Source organism: Limanda limanda, chromosome 16 (assembly GCF_963576545.1).
Source record: "Limanda limanda chromosome 16, fLimLim1.1, whole genome shotgun sequence".
Classification (NCBI taxonomy): domain Eukaryota; kingdom Metazoa; phylum Chordata; class Actinopteri; order Pleuronectiformes; family Pleuronectidae; genus Limanda; species Limanda limanda.
This window is the reverse complement of record NC_083651.1, coordinates 12612088-12629301: the sequence shown is the minus strand read 5'-3', so window position 1 is coordinate 12629301 and position 17214 is coordinate 12612088. Positions and strand designations below refer to the sequence as shown.

Below are 17214 nucleotides of genomic sequence, written 5' to 3'. Positions count from 1 at the left end.
CAGACTGTCTAATTATAGATTTTGAGATTTTACTGATAATTTACAAGGTTCTGCAAGGCCTCTGTTCCAAGCTTTATCTGATCTTTCAGTTTGCACTAGCATATAATATGCAAACCTGAGGCAGAGGTATTTTGTTTCTCTTACATCGCTGATGCCTCATCTGTTTTATTATGCTGCATATGAAAATTACTTTTTAATGTGGCTTTAGAAAAGGATACTATAACCAAATTATTATTATCATCAGACGTTATTCCACTCACTGACATTGTCCAAACAGTTTTTACTGCCTTATCTCAACCAGCTATGAGGTAATTTCTGATGTTATTAAAGCAGTATATAATGTGCATAATGTACATGGTTACTGTGACTTTGCCGTTGTACATAAAGAGACTCCACAAGTGACATTAAATTTGTTATTTATTTAACATAGTGTCAACAGCTGTTTGATGAATCAGATAAAATATGATTCTGAAATACAACCCTCATCTTAAAGTGGTTGTGGTGCAGAGGGATCATAGTGAACTTTTCAACATGTACTCTATCTTTCAACATTAACAAATAACAATTAAATACTATTCAAACACAACAGCCTCACAACATAAATTATCACAGTATCCCCATCATTCTAACAGTCGCACCAAACATTCAGCTCATTAACCTTAATAAAGGTGGTATTTGTCTGCAGGGCAGCTCCTCTTCATGTTGCCATATTCTCTATATTTGTCTCTTTTCCCTGTTAGTCCATGGTCTTGTCACTCCAGGCCATTGACTTTCTCTTCGCCAGTTCCATCCAGGACGGCTTGCCACCCTCCGACATGGACTGCAACTCTGACGACTGTGTGGGGGACGATGAGGGCGAAGAAGATGCAGGGTTTTTCCGGAGCCATTTGTCCTCACTGGGCCTGTCCGGGACTTTGGTGGGGATCGACTCTAAACAACAACAAACAAAACTTGTGTCACATTGCTGTAATGCGAGATACTGACTTTCTAGGTGTCATTATGATTATTATACTGTATGTATAAGCACCTGTAGGTTTTACCCCTGGTCTTCCTTCTGGTTTTGTGTCTGTGCTCAGAGTCGTTGTATTGGCAGAGACAGGGGATTCATCTGATGACTGCACTTCTGATGACTGCACTTCTGATTGAGCTTTCTTCAATTCCACCTGAGAAGAGCTGAGAGTTAGAACTTCTACTCAGTTTAGAATAATATTCACCTCTGCCAAGGAGGATAGGTTTTCCTTTGTTTGTTTGTTTATTTGCAGCATTGTGGAGAGGTGAGACATAACATAACAAAGAACCCATTAATTTTTGGTCCAGGAATTATTTTTCTAAGACTTAACATGATCATGGTTTTTTTTTCAACGTTTTTGATGATTTCTCAGAGAATGAGTCATAGATCTTATTGAATTAAATCCATCACGTTTAGGGAACTGATATTTATGAGTGTCTGCAATTTGATGAGGATCCAATTATAATCAGGTTCTAGTGAATTTAAATGTGGTTTCATGAGGGGACTGTTTGTCCTTGGCGGAGGTGAGTGCCAATCTTTTTATATTTACATTATATATCACATACCCGTTCAGCAGTTATGAACATGGGCATATTTAATATATTTGAAGTCAAGACCACATTTTCCTCCCTGCAGCTATACATACTCATCTGAGTTGTCACAAACAAAAACACCTTTATACTCTTGTTTGAGTAATGTTTGCTAAAAACAACTGTTTCGGAATCAGTGATCAGTTTTTAAAGATTTACAGGTTCAGCAGGAGGGAAGGTTTGAGACTGAGACAGGGCAAGGAAAGGGTGGGGATTTGTTACAGAGAAGACAAATGTATTGTATTACTAGACTTGTACTTTTAGTCGTTTTCACAGTTGCAAAGTTACAAACCTCCTTCGCTCCAGCTGGTGTGACCCATTCTGCTGTTTTTTCCAGAAAAGCAGCCCTCTTGATCACTGACCCGCCCAAAACTGCTCGTCTTCCTATGGGTGAGGGACCCTCTTTTTCCTGCACGTTGGCATCTCGTTCCCCTTTTCCCAGCGTAGACACTCGGGGAAGAGAAGCTGTGATCGATGTGGTGGTGGAACCTGAAGCTGTGGGTTTGAGCTGGTTGGTGGGGTGGACACTTCGATTAGTCCAAGCAGGTGGCTGGGAGGTGGCTTGCTGGCTTGAGGAAGATTGTGCAAGACAGTGGGTGGCGCTCCCCTTCAGTGCAAACTGAGACGAGGTGTCTGCTTGTGTAGAAGAACGTAGGGGAAACTGTGTGGTCCATGGCTTGGTCTGTACAGGTGGATTAGACAGACACTGAGAAGCAGACTGAGTTGTACTTGGGTGTGACTGGGATTCATTGGTTTGTTTGGATGTTTGTGCTTCTTTAGGAGTTTCTGACAGACCAGTAGCTACCTTTGTCGTGTTCTGTTGCACTGACACTAGTGATGGTGTGACAGCGTGTGCTTGACTTGTACTTTGCACCTTTGCTGTTTTCACTGTTTCACTGGATGGCTGATGTGCAGCCTGCGATGGTGTTGAACCCTGCTGCACTTCACCAATCTGTGTCTCTGTTTGAGTCTTCGGCTGCACTTGTGCTGGCGGTCGAGCCACAGTCTGCGCGCCTGTAAAGTCTCTGGGGAACCTGCTTGTGAAGAGATGCTGCAGGTTCCTGGTCTTTTCCATTGCGAGGCTCATCCAGGACCCTTCAGACGATGCTGGTGCGGGGGCAGACTGGGGCTCCTGAGGCACAGAGGGGGCAGTCCCTACTTCTCCGGCGTCTGAGGAGGTTGCTCTGACCTCTGCAGACGTGATGGAAGAATTGCCTGTCGATGGTATGGTATTCTTGAGTGGAAGGGTGGAGCCAGATGGGGTTGGATCTGTGGAGGTGATGCAAATCTGTTAGACACTCTTGAGAGCCTTGTTAAAGTTAGCCTGGGTGGCGTGTTAATGAGTGCAAAGGTCTTTTGTGATCAGTTAGAATCATATCTCTCTGGAGAGATAATTTACGCTGTGGGACCTATATGCTTCCAAAGGTGCAGCACTGCAGAGTGAATTAATGATTAACTTTACACGAGACTGAAAAATATGGCTAGCGGTTCAGTTTTAAACCATGGCTACTTGCACAATATGGAGTAAACAAATGTTAGTTTTCTTGTCATTACCTGAAACTCCCAAGCCAAAGCCAAAACCCCAAAGTTCCCTAATGAAAGTGCATTTAAATTCACTAGATCTGGATTTTTATTTGGATCTGCACCAAATGTCACTCACTCATCAATAAATGTTAAAGAAAGTGAAAAGGAAAATCCTGGATCTGTCACCCTGTTCTGGATTGATACCAAAATTGTATGGATTCTTTCCTGAACCATATGGCATCTTTTCTCTAAGATTTGTTTTAATGCATGACATAGTTTGGACGAAAACCTAATCTATGTCACAGAGGTAGCAGATTTAACGATTTCTCAAAAAACTCACCTGACATGCTGATGTCTCCAGAGGTGGATGGGGGACAAGAGATGAGCGGCTTTTTAGACACGTAGCCGACATTATCGCTCATCTCCTGTCTGTTTTGTTTGTCACACTGGTCCTCACTGACTGGCGGCTTAGAGAAATGGTTAGGGGTCGGATCAGCTCGAACTCTCATCGATTGAGAAGTTGAGCGTAGTTTCACACCAAATGCTGTCTTCCCTTCTTCCTCCTGGACCTCCTCCTGTGCTTCCACGGCTTCCTCCACATCCTCCTGGCTGCTCTCCACCTCCTCCTTTGCTGAAGTGTCTGCGGCTGCATTTTTAGACACAGAAGCCACTGGTTCTGTCTTTTTGAGGCTGTCCATCTTATCCCATGTAATTCCTGAGCCTTTGAGTAGAGATCCCTCTTGCTTTAGGCGTCCCACAACTCTCTCTTTAAGTTCCTCCTTTTCCCTTAAGCCTGCAACACGATTCTCCTCTGTTCCCCCTTTGCTCTTGTGCCTGGCTTCGGCTTCTATCAGCACTCCCACAAAACTGCCCGATCGGGGTCTCTCCCTATCTCGTTTTTTGGCAGCGGTGATGGAGAAATGGAAGGAGCCAGATCCTGGGGCAGGTCTCTTTATTCCTCTTATGCTCTCTGTCTCATCTTTAACCTGCTGTTGAATAGAGGATCCCCTGGATAGCAGTGCTGAGCTGGAGGTAGAAGAGATCTGGCCCGAGGTCTCTTCAGTCACTCCAATCTTTTTAAGAATATTCCTCTTGTCGTGGAACATTACTTGTATCTCAGAATCTCCCTCTCCTGTGGTTTTGAGTTCCGACTCTATAAAGGATGAATGTGGACGTTCAGTGGACGCAACATCCACTGCTCTTTGAGGCTTAGGTCGAAGAACCTGTGAGGAGATAGAGGGTTTTCTCATAGGAGGAGCATGATCCATTTGGGAAGAAGTCAAACTGGATGTTTTGGGGGCTTCTTCTAGAGCTATTGGTGCAACCTCTGGGGATTTGGTAGGAAGGTGCTGAGCTATGGTCGCAGTATCTGCTTCTATTTGTTCTGTTTCCAGCGACAGCTTGTCTGGAGCACAAAGCCGCTGCTCCTCTTCTTCCACATAGTCAGGGTGATCAATGTTGTTCAGGGCCTGTGACCGAAGCCTTAAATCAGTCTGCTTAAAAAAACAAAGACAGAGAGGTCATGAAAGTGAATGAGGTGTGCTGTGTGTTGTTTAACGACCAGTACAAATCACTCACTGTAGCGAGTCTCTGCTTGGTGCCGGCCCGTTGGTTTCTGGGCTTGACAGACATCCGGTGGCGTGCAGCAGAGGTATCCAGGCAGGGGGCGAACTGAGCAGGAGAACTGAAGTCCAACGGATTGTCAATGATGGGGGAAATGGATGGGACATCAGGAGGTAGAGGATGGGATGGAAGCTGGGGCGCAAACTTGGTCAGAGCAGGTTTGAAGATAGGTGAGAGAGGACGAAGGGATGGCTGGGATATGGTCTGAAAAGAAGAAATTATTAAAATGGTAATCATCATATTCATTCCCTTATACACCTAGACCTAGCCTTACTCTGCACTACCTGCTCATTCTATAGTTTCCAATCAAGTTATCCCATGAAAAGACAAGAAAAACAATGAACTATCTATGTGGCTTAGACCACCACTGTTTCCACATATTCCTGAACTAGAATGAACATATGAGCACTATAGATTATTGTGAGTCACTTTATCAAACACTGTCCTGCAGGTGCAAGTACTCACTAGTGCACAAACTGTGTGGTAGTTTGTGTATTGTGGCAATCATTGGTTTAACAATGCAAAAACCATGAAAGGCTAAAAAACAACAACATGAGCTTAATTTTTCTAAATGAATGAGTTTATTGTATAAGTTGCACTATTTTTTTGAAGTCATGAAAAATTTGCTTTTTTGTAATGTGTGTGAAGATGTACTTTTTTTTACGATTTAAAAGGGATTTATTAGAAATATAAGGAATTGGGGATTTTTGCCTAACTTTTAATCAAGTTTTTAACTAAACCAAATCCATATGGTCAGATTTAAATGGATCAGGAAAATGTCGACTATTTAGAGGTTTTCCCTCATTGCAGGATTCTGGGTTTTCACACTTTAAGATTATATTTTGTAAGAAAAGCCAAGCACACACAAACATGAAGAAGTATTGAACTTCAAATGCACTGCCTCTAAACTGATGAGTACATATTGTTGGTGCTAACTTTTCTGATCTTCTCCTCTTGTTCCTGCTAAACGTAAAGCTGTGGCTCCTAAGTGTGACAGAGTTTAGCTAATGTACGGAGACTATATGATGAGTATGACTCACAGAGCTTATTTAAACATAAACTCATATACTTGTACTGATTAACCATGTAGATAACTCTCACTTAAGAGAGAGATGAATTATTACCTTGCAGACACCTCCCTGTGATGTAACGTCACATGAGATGTCATCCTCTGAGCGGCTGCTTTGCTCCTCTGACCGTCTGACTGGCACAACCAAGGGTGGTGGCCCCAAATGCATCTTCTGCTGCTGAAGCTTGATCTATGATACCAGAGAACCTAGTGGTTAAACAAATTCAACTACATTTGTAAAGGCCCAAGTCATGGGCGAGAGTGTATACCTGCAGAGCTTTTATCTTGCTGTGAACATTCTCCTGGGATAGGACCCTGGCTGGTTCAGGGTCTGTCAGATCCTCCTCAGCCAGGAAGATGCTGTCATGGGAGAACGCTCGGGATCCCATCATTCCCTGGGAGCATCTGAGGTAGCAAAACAGGAATAGTTTAAAAGATTAGATGAGAAATTTGGACAGGACATTGGGCTGTAGGGGACATTTATTCAAGGATTTACTGTCGTATAGACACTCACACCAAATCCTCCTCTGATCCTAGTCCCTGTTCTTCAGTGATGTCGCTGGACGACTGACTGAGTTTGGTGTTTCCCTCTCCATCTGTTCTCTTGTTCCGCCCGAAGATACGAGTTCTCAGGGACTTGAGTTTGGACTTTTTCCGTCCTGACAGAGATTGAGATGAAGGAGATCCAGGTCACAGCAGCTCTCTCTCTTTTTCACTCTCACACACGCACACAGTCGTGTCTCCATGACTACATTGACTATTATTGATTTCCTGGAGACTTACTCTAACCTTAACCATAGTCACTACTTCCTTAAACCTAACCCTAACGTTAACGTTAACCTTAACCTTAACCTTAACCTTAACCTTAACCTTCACCCAAACCCAAACCTAACCTTAACTTAACTTAAACCTAACCTTAAGTTATGGGGACTTGATTTTTGTCCCCATAATAAAGAAAAGTCCCCATAACATGAGTAATACCTATACCACACACACACTATCATAATTTACACACTGTTTTCTAAATGATCTTTTCTAATTGTAACATCAGGCGTGCATCAGCTCGTGCTGAAGATTATTATCTATCACTAACGATAGCCGTGGCGTGTGTGAGTCACATGTTTCTGTGTTATGCTGACAAAGTCCTTTACTTTGATAGCTCGCTTTTGTCATCAAGTTGCCCCCTCCCTACCATAATTCTCTCATGCAAAACTTCACGACAGATAATCTCACCTTGAATGTCTTCAGTGCCTTCTTCTATATCTCCAGAGGAAGCCTCCATTGGTCTGAGCTCTAAAGAAAAGTGCACAGGAAAGTGTGAAAAGAGAGGTACTGATAACAAGCAACTAGGTAGAGTTTTTAAAGGTTGGGCCTCAAATGTGGCGTGATCTCTGTATTCTATGGAGCTTGCATATGCACTTGATGCAGTCGTGTGATTGCCAGAGGATGTTACAATGGACTTTAGGTTCAAAGGTTTATTGGTGTTATCAGGAACAGAACAAACCTTCACTGTAGCTCAGTGGGGTGTGGTTAAGAAGCTGTCTTCACTAGCAACAAAATACAAACAAAGACACTTTAACAAGAGCATAGTACACAGTAGAAAAGTGCAGCCTCATGAAGAAAACCCACTATGCAGGTTCAAAGCAGGAGGATTTCTGGTACGGCAAAGCTGAGGGCAGCCTGGATAACTCTGGAAAAAACCAAAGCTAAACATTTTCATCTCAGCCAGCTTCAGCCTGACAAACATCCGGATTGGGTTGTAATGTTAATGGATGCAAAAGAATCATTGCAGAGAGTGTATTTGCTCTGTTTTACAGACTTGCCTTCCCCCGGTGATACTGTTCTGTTGCACACACCAGGCTTGTGTTTCATGCACTTTTCCCTGTGTATCCTAGAAACTGCATGGTGTCAACAAAGCTTTATCCTTTACAGCACGGATGCATGATAAGAACAGATGTGTCTGCACTTCACTGCTCTTCTCATATCACTCAAAAGGGTCAAGAACAACCTCTTTAGATATAGGCACATAAACGCTTGACAGTCTGAAAGTTGCCAGTGGTGTCATATTTTGACTTACATAAGGTTTGAACCTCTCGCCCTACAAATGAATTTCTACTCGTCAGTGGAATTACCACCACAGGGAATGAAAAAGTGTTCATGCATCAGGCCAGAGTTTTTGCCATCCGGTGAGCCAAGCTATAGCCCCAGCAGAAACGAGGATAATCTCATGGATTATTGACATTGCAGAGAGATCCTTGTAAGATTTCACAGCACCATAATCTACAACAACAGCTTAATCACAAACTTCTCTTGCCGCGTATGCCACTGCACAACATTCACCTGACATGCACAGGAAAAGTAGCACTGATTCTCAATGTGAAAACCTTTAAAACACACACACACACACACACTTTGCAGTATAACAATGAATGAATTTACCCTGCGTTCAGCAGCAGCAGCTCTGCTCTCCTTCCTCCTGTTTGTCCTCCACTCTGCTTTGAGTTGTCCCGTGTCGGCTGTGTCCCTGTCCTAATGTTTAAACCTCAGGCTTGCGTCATTCACATCTGCGGATGGAGGGAGATGCAGAGGGAAGGGAGCGGGGGAAGTGGAAGAAGAAAGAGAGAACAGGCAGGGAGGGGAGTGCGAGCGACAGAGAGAGAGAGAGCGAGAGAAGGTCACTTTATGACAGGGTGAGCAAATGCACAAAGAGAAAAGAGGACAGGAGAGAAAGAGTGAGCGAGAGAGAGAGAGAGAGAGAGAGAGAGAGAGAGAGAGAGAGAGAGAGAGAGAGAGAGAGAGAGAGAAAGAGAGAGAGATACTCTATTACATTAGTGGCACACTGTGGCCCTTTGCGCTAAGCTCCTTATAAAACGCTAACCTGATTTTAGGCCCAGAAATGAGAGTAGAGGGAAAAAATAAAGCTCCAGTTGGAAAGAGGACGAGGATACAGGAATTACAGCCCATAGAACTGTTTACACATTGAACCCCTGTAAGATCGCGTGTGGTGTATACACCTGCATTTATATCTTTATGAGGACCATTATGAGCATAGATCTCACAAGATGAAGATATTTTGCCTGGGTTAGGCATTTAGCAGTTGAACTGGGACCCAAAGACAAAGGAATGGCCAGCACATATCAGTCAATAGCTCTTCATCCCCATATAGTGGTCCCCTACTATCACACTGGATAGTATTTAGAAATGAGAGTATTGAGGCCACTGGGCTACCGTCAGTGAGTGGGAGGGAGAGCAGCAGAAAATATAAACCAGCAGAACATAAACCCAGCCACTGACATCTGGATTACATGCAACAAACCACAAGCAGCATGTCAACAGTGACATAAGAGTCTGGGATGTCCTGTATTTTAATTCCAATTCCAATTCCATTCATGGATTTGTTGTTGATAATCTACACATACAGGACAATATGCATATCTTGTTTAAAATGGGGTTACAGCAATTGCATTGTCCTATAGAGGAGCTGTCTGTACATACTGACATAGCACTGACCCCCACTTGTAATGCAGTCTTTGTCCCTTTCGCTCAAGTAAAACTGAAAACAGTTATGATGGTCTCTGGTTCATGTGATTCGCTGATGGATTATATTTTTTTCCCTCTCAGAGCCCAGATGGGGCCTGTGCATATCGAGATTAAGGCCGGTGGATAATCCGATCGCAGCACTGTTTGAACTCCGGAGCATAACCATTCAAACCAACAATTGATTCCCATGAATATTAAATGAGGGGATATTTTCAATATGTTTGTTTTGGAGAAATTATTTAGTTCAATTCTAGTCAAATTCATATTAAGAGAGAGGCACAAATCACTGCTACCACAGCATTCTGATGGTTCACATACATGTATTTATATTACATTACATTATAGATGGTATATTTTGGCATTAACAAGATTGTCTACATTGTGTGGGCCTTTCATGAACACCAGATGATATGTAAACTGAGGACTGCATATTTTGAAGTTGTGTGTCTATAGCCAGCAGAAACTATCTGTGTAAAGGTGGAACGGAATAAAAACTAGAAAATGCATTTCCTGCTGAAAATGCAATGTGAATGCTGAGTTGCTTTGCTGAATCAAGCTGAGAGGGCACACTGGCTATGCTGAATGTGCAGGAAAGCAAAGCAGAAGACAGCTGAATGAGTTTAGTTTACAATGTAAACTTCCTTGAGATAATGTGTGCTGTGATTTGTCACACAAATCAAATTCAATTTAATTTTATTAGTTGAATAGATTTTAAAGTATTTCTTTGCTGAAAAAAATAACTAGATGAAGTGGAATAGTGGTATAGTTAAAAAAACTGATAATTGTACCTAAAGAAGTTGAAGACTTTACTGATGAAACTGTTGAAATGCAAAATCGACAATTGGGAGACAAAGTCTGAATAGAATTCTAGAAGCATGTGTGTTTGTGTGTGTGTGTGTGTGTGCTAGAAACTGTGATTATATGCATCATATCAATGAGTTGTCCCCACAGAAATAGTGAAAAAAAGGGTGTTTAATCAACTGATCAGATGCACTTGTGTGTGTCTAACAGAGGAGCACCACTGCAGAAATACTCAAAACAAAATTCTGTTTACACAAAAACTATACTTCATATTGATGCTATTTTTTACAGAAGGCTTCCAGGATGCTTTGCCAAACCAAAACATCTCAAACAATAATCTAAAAAAAGGACTGGCATATGAAAGTTTCAAAATCACATTTCTGACTTTGATCTAAAGGTCAGGCAACATGCGCCAATGGGGCTTATGAAGGCTCCTCTGGTTGTTTAAGGTTTTACTGTGAAAAGAACAAGTCCTAGCACAAATTTATCTACAAAATGAGTCACGATTTATGTATACGTAGTGAATGTTGGAGCTACAAGAGAAGACAGTCCAAAACGTATAAAAAAACAGAGAAAAAGTCTAGAATGTCACCACTTAGCTTGTACAGGACCAAATACATCAAAGGAATTGGTGACTCCTTTTATGATTGTGGTGAGATCAAATCATCTAAGGACCCCGGTTTCATTAATCTGCTGACTGGCTGTTGGACACACACCACTCCTCTGGCAATAATTGTGTATATTTAATACCACACAGTAGACTGAATGTGAAAGCAACAAATGTCATTGTGGGAAGGTGTTTTGTTTTGTCCTCCTAATCCTGACATTTTTGGTGAGGAGATTGAGGACGAGATTAAGGAGGAGATTGAGGAGGGGACTGAGGGGCAGTATAAGGAGGAGATTGTGGAGGAGAATGAGGAGAAGATTAAGGGACACAATGGGTTGGCGATTGAGAAAGAGACCGAGAAGAAAAACTTCACATCTGATTCTGAGGAGGTAACTGTACTAAAAATAAACAAAAAACACCACAACCACAAAAATGATTTAATATTTTGAATTAAAAACAACTACAGACTTCAGTCCACCTAAATAATTAAGAATAGACTTGAAATGAAAAGAATCCGAGAAGGCATTGTTTAATAATTTATTGATTATCTTATCTTGCAATCACTAATTTTTCATGGTAGTGTAGCCCATCTAGCATCTAAAATTAACTGTTATCGACTTAATTTCATCACTTGACTATATTTGAATATTTCTGTGCTATGAGTAAAATAAACATGTTAATAGCTTGATAAATACAGTGAATTGAAAACATTGTTCAAGAATGAACATGAATTAAAAAGAATAACTATCTTATGCTTCACAGGAGAGTGTATCCAGTACATCGAGAACTTCTAATAGACGACAAAGAGACCTACAAATGGAAAGACAACCAGAAGCTGCTCTTGAGGAGTGCTTGAAGATACCGAGAAGAGATCGAATCAAAATGAAAGAAGCCCTCAACAAGGAGCGAAAAGAAAAATACGCTCTTTCAGAAGCTTTAAAGAATGAGCGAGCTCAAAATAACACTCTTCGTGTTGAACTGGAATACATGAAAATTAGAATGACTAATGTTAAGAGATCGGAGAAGGTTCACCAGGAAAGACACACAAAGCTTCAAAAGCAGATTAAAGAAATAGCAGCGGATCACAAAAGCAATGAGGAGATGATCAAAAAACTCAAATGTGAGCTGCAATCAGATGAGAATCGAAAAGAGGAACTCTGTGAGCTGAAGCTGAGAAACCGGGAAAAAGACAAAGAAATCCAATCCCTTCACTTCAGTATTAAAAATCTTCAATGTAATATTGAAGCCAAGGAAAATACTATTTCCATACTGCAGGAGAAAGATACCCTGCAGGCCTCAGACCTCAAGGAGGAGCAGTCAAAAAACGTCAAACTCCAGAGTGATTACGAGGCTGCGGTCTCGCAACAGCAGAGGGAGAAAAAAGAACAGGTCCGGCTGACTGGTGAACTTGAGGATGCCCTATACAAGAGTCGACTTGCTGAAATGCAGCACCAGGACATCAGAGAAACTTGCAGAATACTTGAAGAAAAACTCAAGAAGGAGAAAGCCCGGCTCTCAAGAGCGATTAAAAAAATAGTGATGCAAAGGAAAGTCTCAGCAGCCACAGAGGGCATGACGTATGAGATGGAAAAAATAAGGATAGAGAACAAGAACATCGGGGCTAAATTTGAGGCTTTGGAGGCAAAATATGACTTTCAATATAAAGGTGGAGCTCCCTGTCCGACAGAAAGCAAGACAAGACAGACCCAACATCAAGATGACATACAAAGGGCTATCTTGGAGGAGAGAGTCAGTCAAACTGCCTCTGCTCTTGAAAGAGAAAGGGAGAGAGCCGATCAAACTTCCATTGCTCTTGAAAAAGAAAGTGAGAGACTTAATCAGACTGCTTCTGCTCTTGAAAGAGAAAGGGAGAGAGCCGATCAAACTTTCATTGCTCTTGAAATAGAAAGGGCCAGACTCGACCAGACTGCCTCTGCTCTTGAAAGAGAAAGGGAGAGAGCCGATCAAACTTTCGTTGCTCTTGAAATAGAAAGGGCCAGACTCGACCAGACTGCCTCTGGTCTTGAAAGAGAAAGGGAGAGAGCCGATCAAACTTTCATTGCTCTTGAAATAGAAAGGGCCACGGCTGTAGACCTCCAGAATACTCAGAACAAACTCAACTCTCAGACACAAGGGGAAACTAAAGTTGCTTTGCACAAGGCAACAGATGCTCTACACAGCCTTCAGAAGGAACACACAGATCTTCGAAGGAAGCATGGCGAAATTCATTCTCATTACCATGAGGTGCTTAAAAGTCAGTCAACCCTCCAAATAAGATATGAGAGGCTTGGCTTTGCGACAGGGGACCCCCAACCAGATGCCAGTCGATCTAAGTTCAACCTAGATTGGAGTAAACTTGGTTCATCCTTTCACAACTCCAAACCCTGCGGAACCCTGACCCCTGTCCGAAATGATCATTTGACACCAATGTGGAAATAATGCATATTTTGATCTGACATCTGCAAGTGCTCTGCATGTATATATAATGCGACAGTTTACCATTGTTTGTAAAAAAAATAAATATGAGGTTCTTCTTTAATTATTCCAAAATCAACTGTAATATTGTTTTGAATTATCTTTTGTAAATCATTAGCTGAAGAAACTGAGAAACAAGAAACATGTTTCTGAAAAACCTGAAAGGCAATGTGTGTGTTCCTGTACTTATATCTTTGTGAAGACCATTTTAATCATAGACCCTACAGAGTGAGGACATTTTTGGAAAGTGAGGACATTTTGACCGGTCCTCACTTTTTCAATGGGCTGTTTAAGAGTTAAGACTTGGTTTTAGGGTTAAGGTTAGAATTAGGTTTAAGTTAGGGTTTGGTTAGGGTTAGGCATTTAGCTTGGATGGTCAGGTAAGGGCTAGGAAATGCATTATGTAAATGAGTGTCCTCACTAAGAGAGAAGTACAAGGCTGTGTGTGTGTATTTGCATGTTTGTGTGAAAATCAAACAAAGAAAACCTATATTGATGCTATAATATTCTCACCTAGACATAAAAAATACAAAAATAGCAGAAAAAAAACATAAAAATTGGATTATTCAAAAAGAATAGAAATTGTAAAAAATCTGAATGTAACTTGAATAGCTGAAAGTCTTGGGACCTGTTTGAAAGATGTTTCTGGCAAAAAGTATGCAGAGGATGAGTTGAGACTCTTTTTTAATTAAAGTGGAAATAATCGCTTCACACACAAAAATAAGTACCAACCCAACATCTACTTAATACTAAAATAACCACTTAGAAGTAGAAACCTGAGACTACACTAGCTAAGTTACTACTTCTGCAGGACTTATGTTATCGTCACATGTACTTTAAAATAACTGAATATGTAAGTCTCAGGAAAAGCTCAAAAGATTTTGAAAAACAGAGACGTTATGATGTTATACAAGCACTTTTAATAAATTAAAAAAAAATATTTAGAAACATTTCCACCAGGTGGCGGTGTGACACCCTCAAAAAGATGCCTCAAAAGTGATGAAGACGAATCCAGGGAAGATATATAAAAAATTCCATCACATAGTTGGTCGATAGTTAATACGTATCAGCGACGAGATGCGTAATGTAAGATGATTCTGATCATTAGAGTTTACATGAAGGCAAAAATCCATCAGTAGAGCAGATGAGTATGTGTGTGTATTAAAGGCAGGAAAGTGGATGAAGTCCCTTGAGTTAGAGTAACAGTGAATCCAGCTTGAGGAATATCATAGTGTTTTGGTGTGTTGGGTGTGAAAAATGTCGACAGTGGTCTCATGGCACTGTCTGAGGTCATAGTCACAATATCCAATAGAGAAGCGGCCCTGTAGAACGTAATGCAACAACATAGTTTACCACCAGAGCTCAATGTTCCATGACAATTAAAGGATTGATTGCTATGAAGTGTGGAATCTCACCTGAGGTCTCTTGAAGTAATCCAATCCTCTTCCTATCTTTATGATCCAACCATTGTCAAACCTGTAAAAACTAAATTATATCTAGATTCCGGACCACAAAATACATTCACAGCGATGCAAAATAGGAAGGCTGATGTGTGACAGCTGTACCTGATCTCCCTGTCGTGGATGGTGGAGGAGTACTGCACATCCAGATCCATCCCATGAGCACTGACACTCTCTTTGAGCTCAGCCAAAGCTCTTGTCTGCTGGCTGCTGTCCTGCTGCAGGAGCAAGCGACGACAACAAACATCATATTAGGACCAGCAGAGAGTGCAAAGGATGCTGTGGGTTAGCATATATAAATAACCTACTTCATCCTGTGAGGTGAGGAGATGGATCCTCTTCACCTTGCATGGCGCTTTGAGCAGCATCTCGCAGAACCGAACAAAGTTGTAGAGCTGTGGTGGAGAGAGGGGATGAAAGGCATTTGGATATGAGCTTAAAACTTTTTTTTGTTTTGTTTTGTTTTTTCGTTCACATACAGCAATAATTTACACATACAGTGTATACAAAAATTCTTAGAGGTAGAAAATAGCGGTAGGATGTCCTACACGATGATGATAACAACAATGTGCTTAAACTGGACCAGAACGGCTTCTATGAACTACAATTAACCCTTGACACTTCCCACCCACTGACAAGAAAAAAGTAAAATAATTGCATAATTAAACCATTACATACTTTACATTACATAAAAAAATAAAATAAAATTAAATAAAATTAAATTAAATTAAAAAAAAAAAAATAATAAAAAAAAAAATTGTTGTTGAGATAATAGAGAGTAGTAAATAGTACGAAGTTGAGGGGGGGGGGGCATCTAGTCACTTTCTGGGTGAATAGTAGTTCTGTTTAAGTACTCTAAGAAAGGCTGCCAGGTTTTGTTAAAAGCGGTATCAGAACCCGCCAGAGAGAATCTAACCTTCTCAAGTTTGATATACAGTATGTGGGGACCTCCCTAGGCCAGCTATTGTGTGAAGGTGGAGTTGATGAGCTTAAAACTTGAAGCTACTAATCATCAAAACAAAGGGGTACAAGGGTTTGTTCATGTCTGAAAACAGCTTGAATATCATGACTTATTACAGGTGATTGTCTATAACAGAAATTTCTCACTTTGAACAAATTATGAGAAGATAGAAGAACTGGCTTCAGGTTATGAATTAGCTGGTCTGATTGATACTTTTCTTAAATGTGGTTAACTCATACTAATGAGTCATAACTACTTAGGTACCTGGTGGGTGTGTCTTATGTATGGGTCCTCCACCCAGACCTCCGTCAGTAAGCTGCTGATGTAGGGCTTGAACAGAACCTCGTAGCTATGACCTGTAGCATCCTCCGGTATTTTATTCTGCTCATGGTACTTCCCGTCTGACAGGACAGAGAGAAACAAAATCAAAGTTAGAGGCATGTGTGTGTATATGTGTGTATGTATAGGTGAATATTTGAATATATGTTCGTATGTATGTATAGATAGATGAATGGATGAATGAATAGATGAATGGATTGATAAATAGATGAGTGGATGGACAAGTTGATAGATGAGTGGACAAAAAGATGGATGGATGAGTTCATGAAGAGATGGATGGATGAATAGACGCATAGATGAGTGGATGACATCTACCCTCTTTCATCTGGCTGACAAGAGCTTTGATCTGCTCGGCTCGGGCCATGTAGCCTTGTGTCTTCTCTCTGTAGTGTCCTCTCTTGGAATCATCCTTCACAGCTGCTGACAGAGGAGACAAGAGGAAACAGTGATGGCGCCTGTCTCCATGTTCCCACTACAGTACCTGTTGGATCCAGACAACAGACAGAGACCTTTCAACACGTCGATCAGCAGCTGGATTCCCTCCTGGTAGCAGACCAGAGACTCCGGGAGGCGGCCGCTGTGGTCCAGCTCCACCGCCCGTTTCAGGACGGACACGGCGGCGTTCTCCATCCCGGTCACGTGGTTCTGTGTCATAGTTGAGTCGCCTGTTGTTTTTCGACTCGATTTTATAAAACGGACAATGTTGTCATGATTAAAAGTTGTTGTGAAACTCGCTGGAAGAATCGCGACTGCTTCCTGATTGCTGAGAGATAGCACCGCAATAATAAGTCCGGGTGAAACATAACACTGCAAAGTTGTATATGAGCAATATCAGTCAATCAAACTTTATTTATATTTCACCTTTCGAGGAAATCTATTCATCGTGTTTACAGGAGATTTAGAAAATACGGGTAGTCGTCAACTGAAAATGATTCACACCTTTGGGTTAAGTGGATAGCAAATATAAAAAATTAAAATAAAAAAACAGAAACATACGATCACTACTTAAAATAATAATACTTTGATAATAAAAGGTCAATAAATTAAACAAAGTGGAATGAAAAAAAATCACAGTTTTTATCAAAACAAAAATACATAAGATAAATTATACAGATGTAAAACAATAAGTATAAATAACAAATCCATAAAATTACAACACACTCCATAAAACCCAGACTAAATAGGTGTGTATTTCATTTTACATTTTAAAATATAA

General features: G+C 41.1%; 2 protein-coding genes across 3 annotated transcripts; both read right to left on the bottom strand.

The window, feature by feature from the left end:
- Window positions 1-443: 443 nt before the first annotated feature.
- Window positions 444-7106, bottom strand: cracdla (cracd like a). The gene is made up of 9 exons (XM_061088430.1): window positions 7049-7106; window positions 6330-6474; window positions 6085-6220; window positions 5871-6005; window positions 4702-4950; window positions 3464-4616; window positions 1892-2868; window positions 1028-1163; window positions 444-930 (listed from the first exon to the last, which is right to left on the bottom strand). Exons 1-9 carry the CDS (start codon window positions 7095-7097, stop codon window positions 737-739), a joined length of 3174 nt encoding a protein of 1057 aa, XP_060944413.1. The 5' UTR covers window positions 7098-7106; the 3' UTR covers window positions 444-736.
- Window positions 7107-14135: 7029 nt separating this feature from the next.
- On the bottom strand, window positions 14136-16762 carry mitd1 (MIT, microtubule interacting and transport, domain containing 1). Of its 2 annotated transcripts, none has more exons than XM_061088427.1 (7): window positions 16508-16762; window positions 16314-16418; window positions 15924-16060; window positions 15007-15093; window positions 14804-14916; window positions 14654-14714; window positions 14136-14560 (listed from the first exon to the last, which is right to left on the bottom strand). In XM_061088427.1, the coding sequence occupies exons 1-7, from the start codon at window positions 16650-16652 to the stop codon at window positions 14465-14467; spliced, it is 744 nt and encodes a 247-aa protein (XP_060944410.1). In that variant the 5' UTR covers window positions 16653-16762; the 3' UTR covers window positions 14136-14464. The 2 variants fall into 2 exon arrangements, with proteins under 2 accessions (XP_060944410.1, XP_060944411.1); XM_061088428.1 differs by having other exon boundaries at window positions 16314-16415.
- Between the last annotated feature and the right edge of the window lie 452 nt (window positions 16763-17214).

What these genes read in the sequence shown, in the direction of transcription:
- cracdla (XM_061088430.1), bottom strand. Translation starts at nt 7,097, where the DNA reads ATGGAGGCTTCCTCTGGAGATATAGAAGAAGGCACTGAAGACATTCAA. An exon ending in GGATCAGAGGAGGATTTGGT is followed by an intron (nt 6,221 to 6,329) that starts GTGAGTGTCTAT and finishes TTGCTACCTCAG; the next exon opens with ATGCTCCCAGGGAATGATGG. An exon ending in ACCAGGGGTAAAACCTACAG is followed by an intron (nt 931 to 1,027) that starts GTGCTTATACAT and finishes GTTGTTGTTTAG; the next exon opens with AGTCGATCCCCACCAAAGTC.
- mitd1 (XM_061088427.1), bottom strand. Translation starts at nt 16,652, where the DNA reads ATGACACAGAACCACGTGACCGGGATGGAGAACGCCGCCGTGTCCGTC. An exon ending in ACATAAGACACACCCACCAG is followed by an intron (nt 15,094 to 15,923) that starts GTACCTAAGTAG and finishes TCTCCACCACAG; the next exon opens with CTCTACAACTTTGTTCGGTT. An exon ending in TCCTCACCTCACAGGATGAA is followed by an intron (nt 14,917 to 15,006) that starts GTAGGTTATTTA and finishes TTGCTCCTGCAG; the next exon opens with CAGGACAGCAGCCAGCAGAC.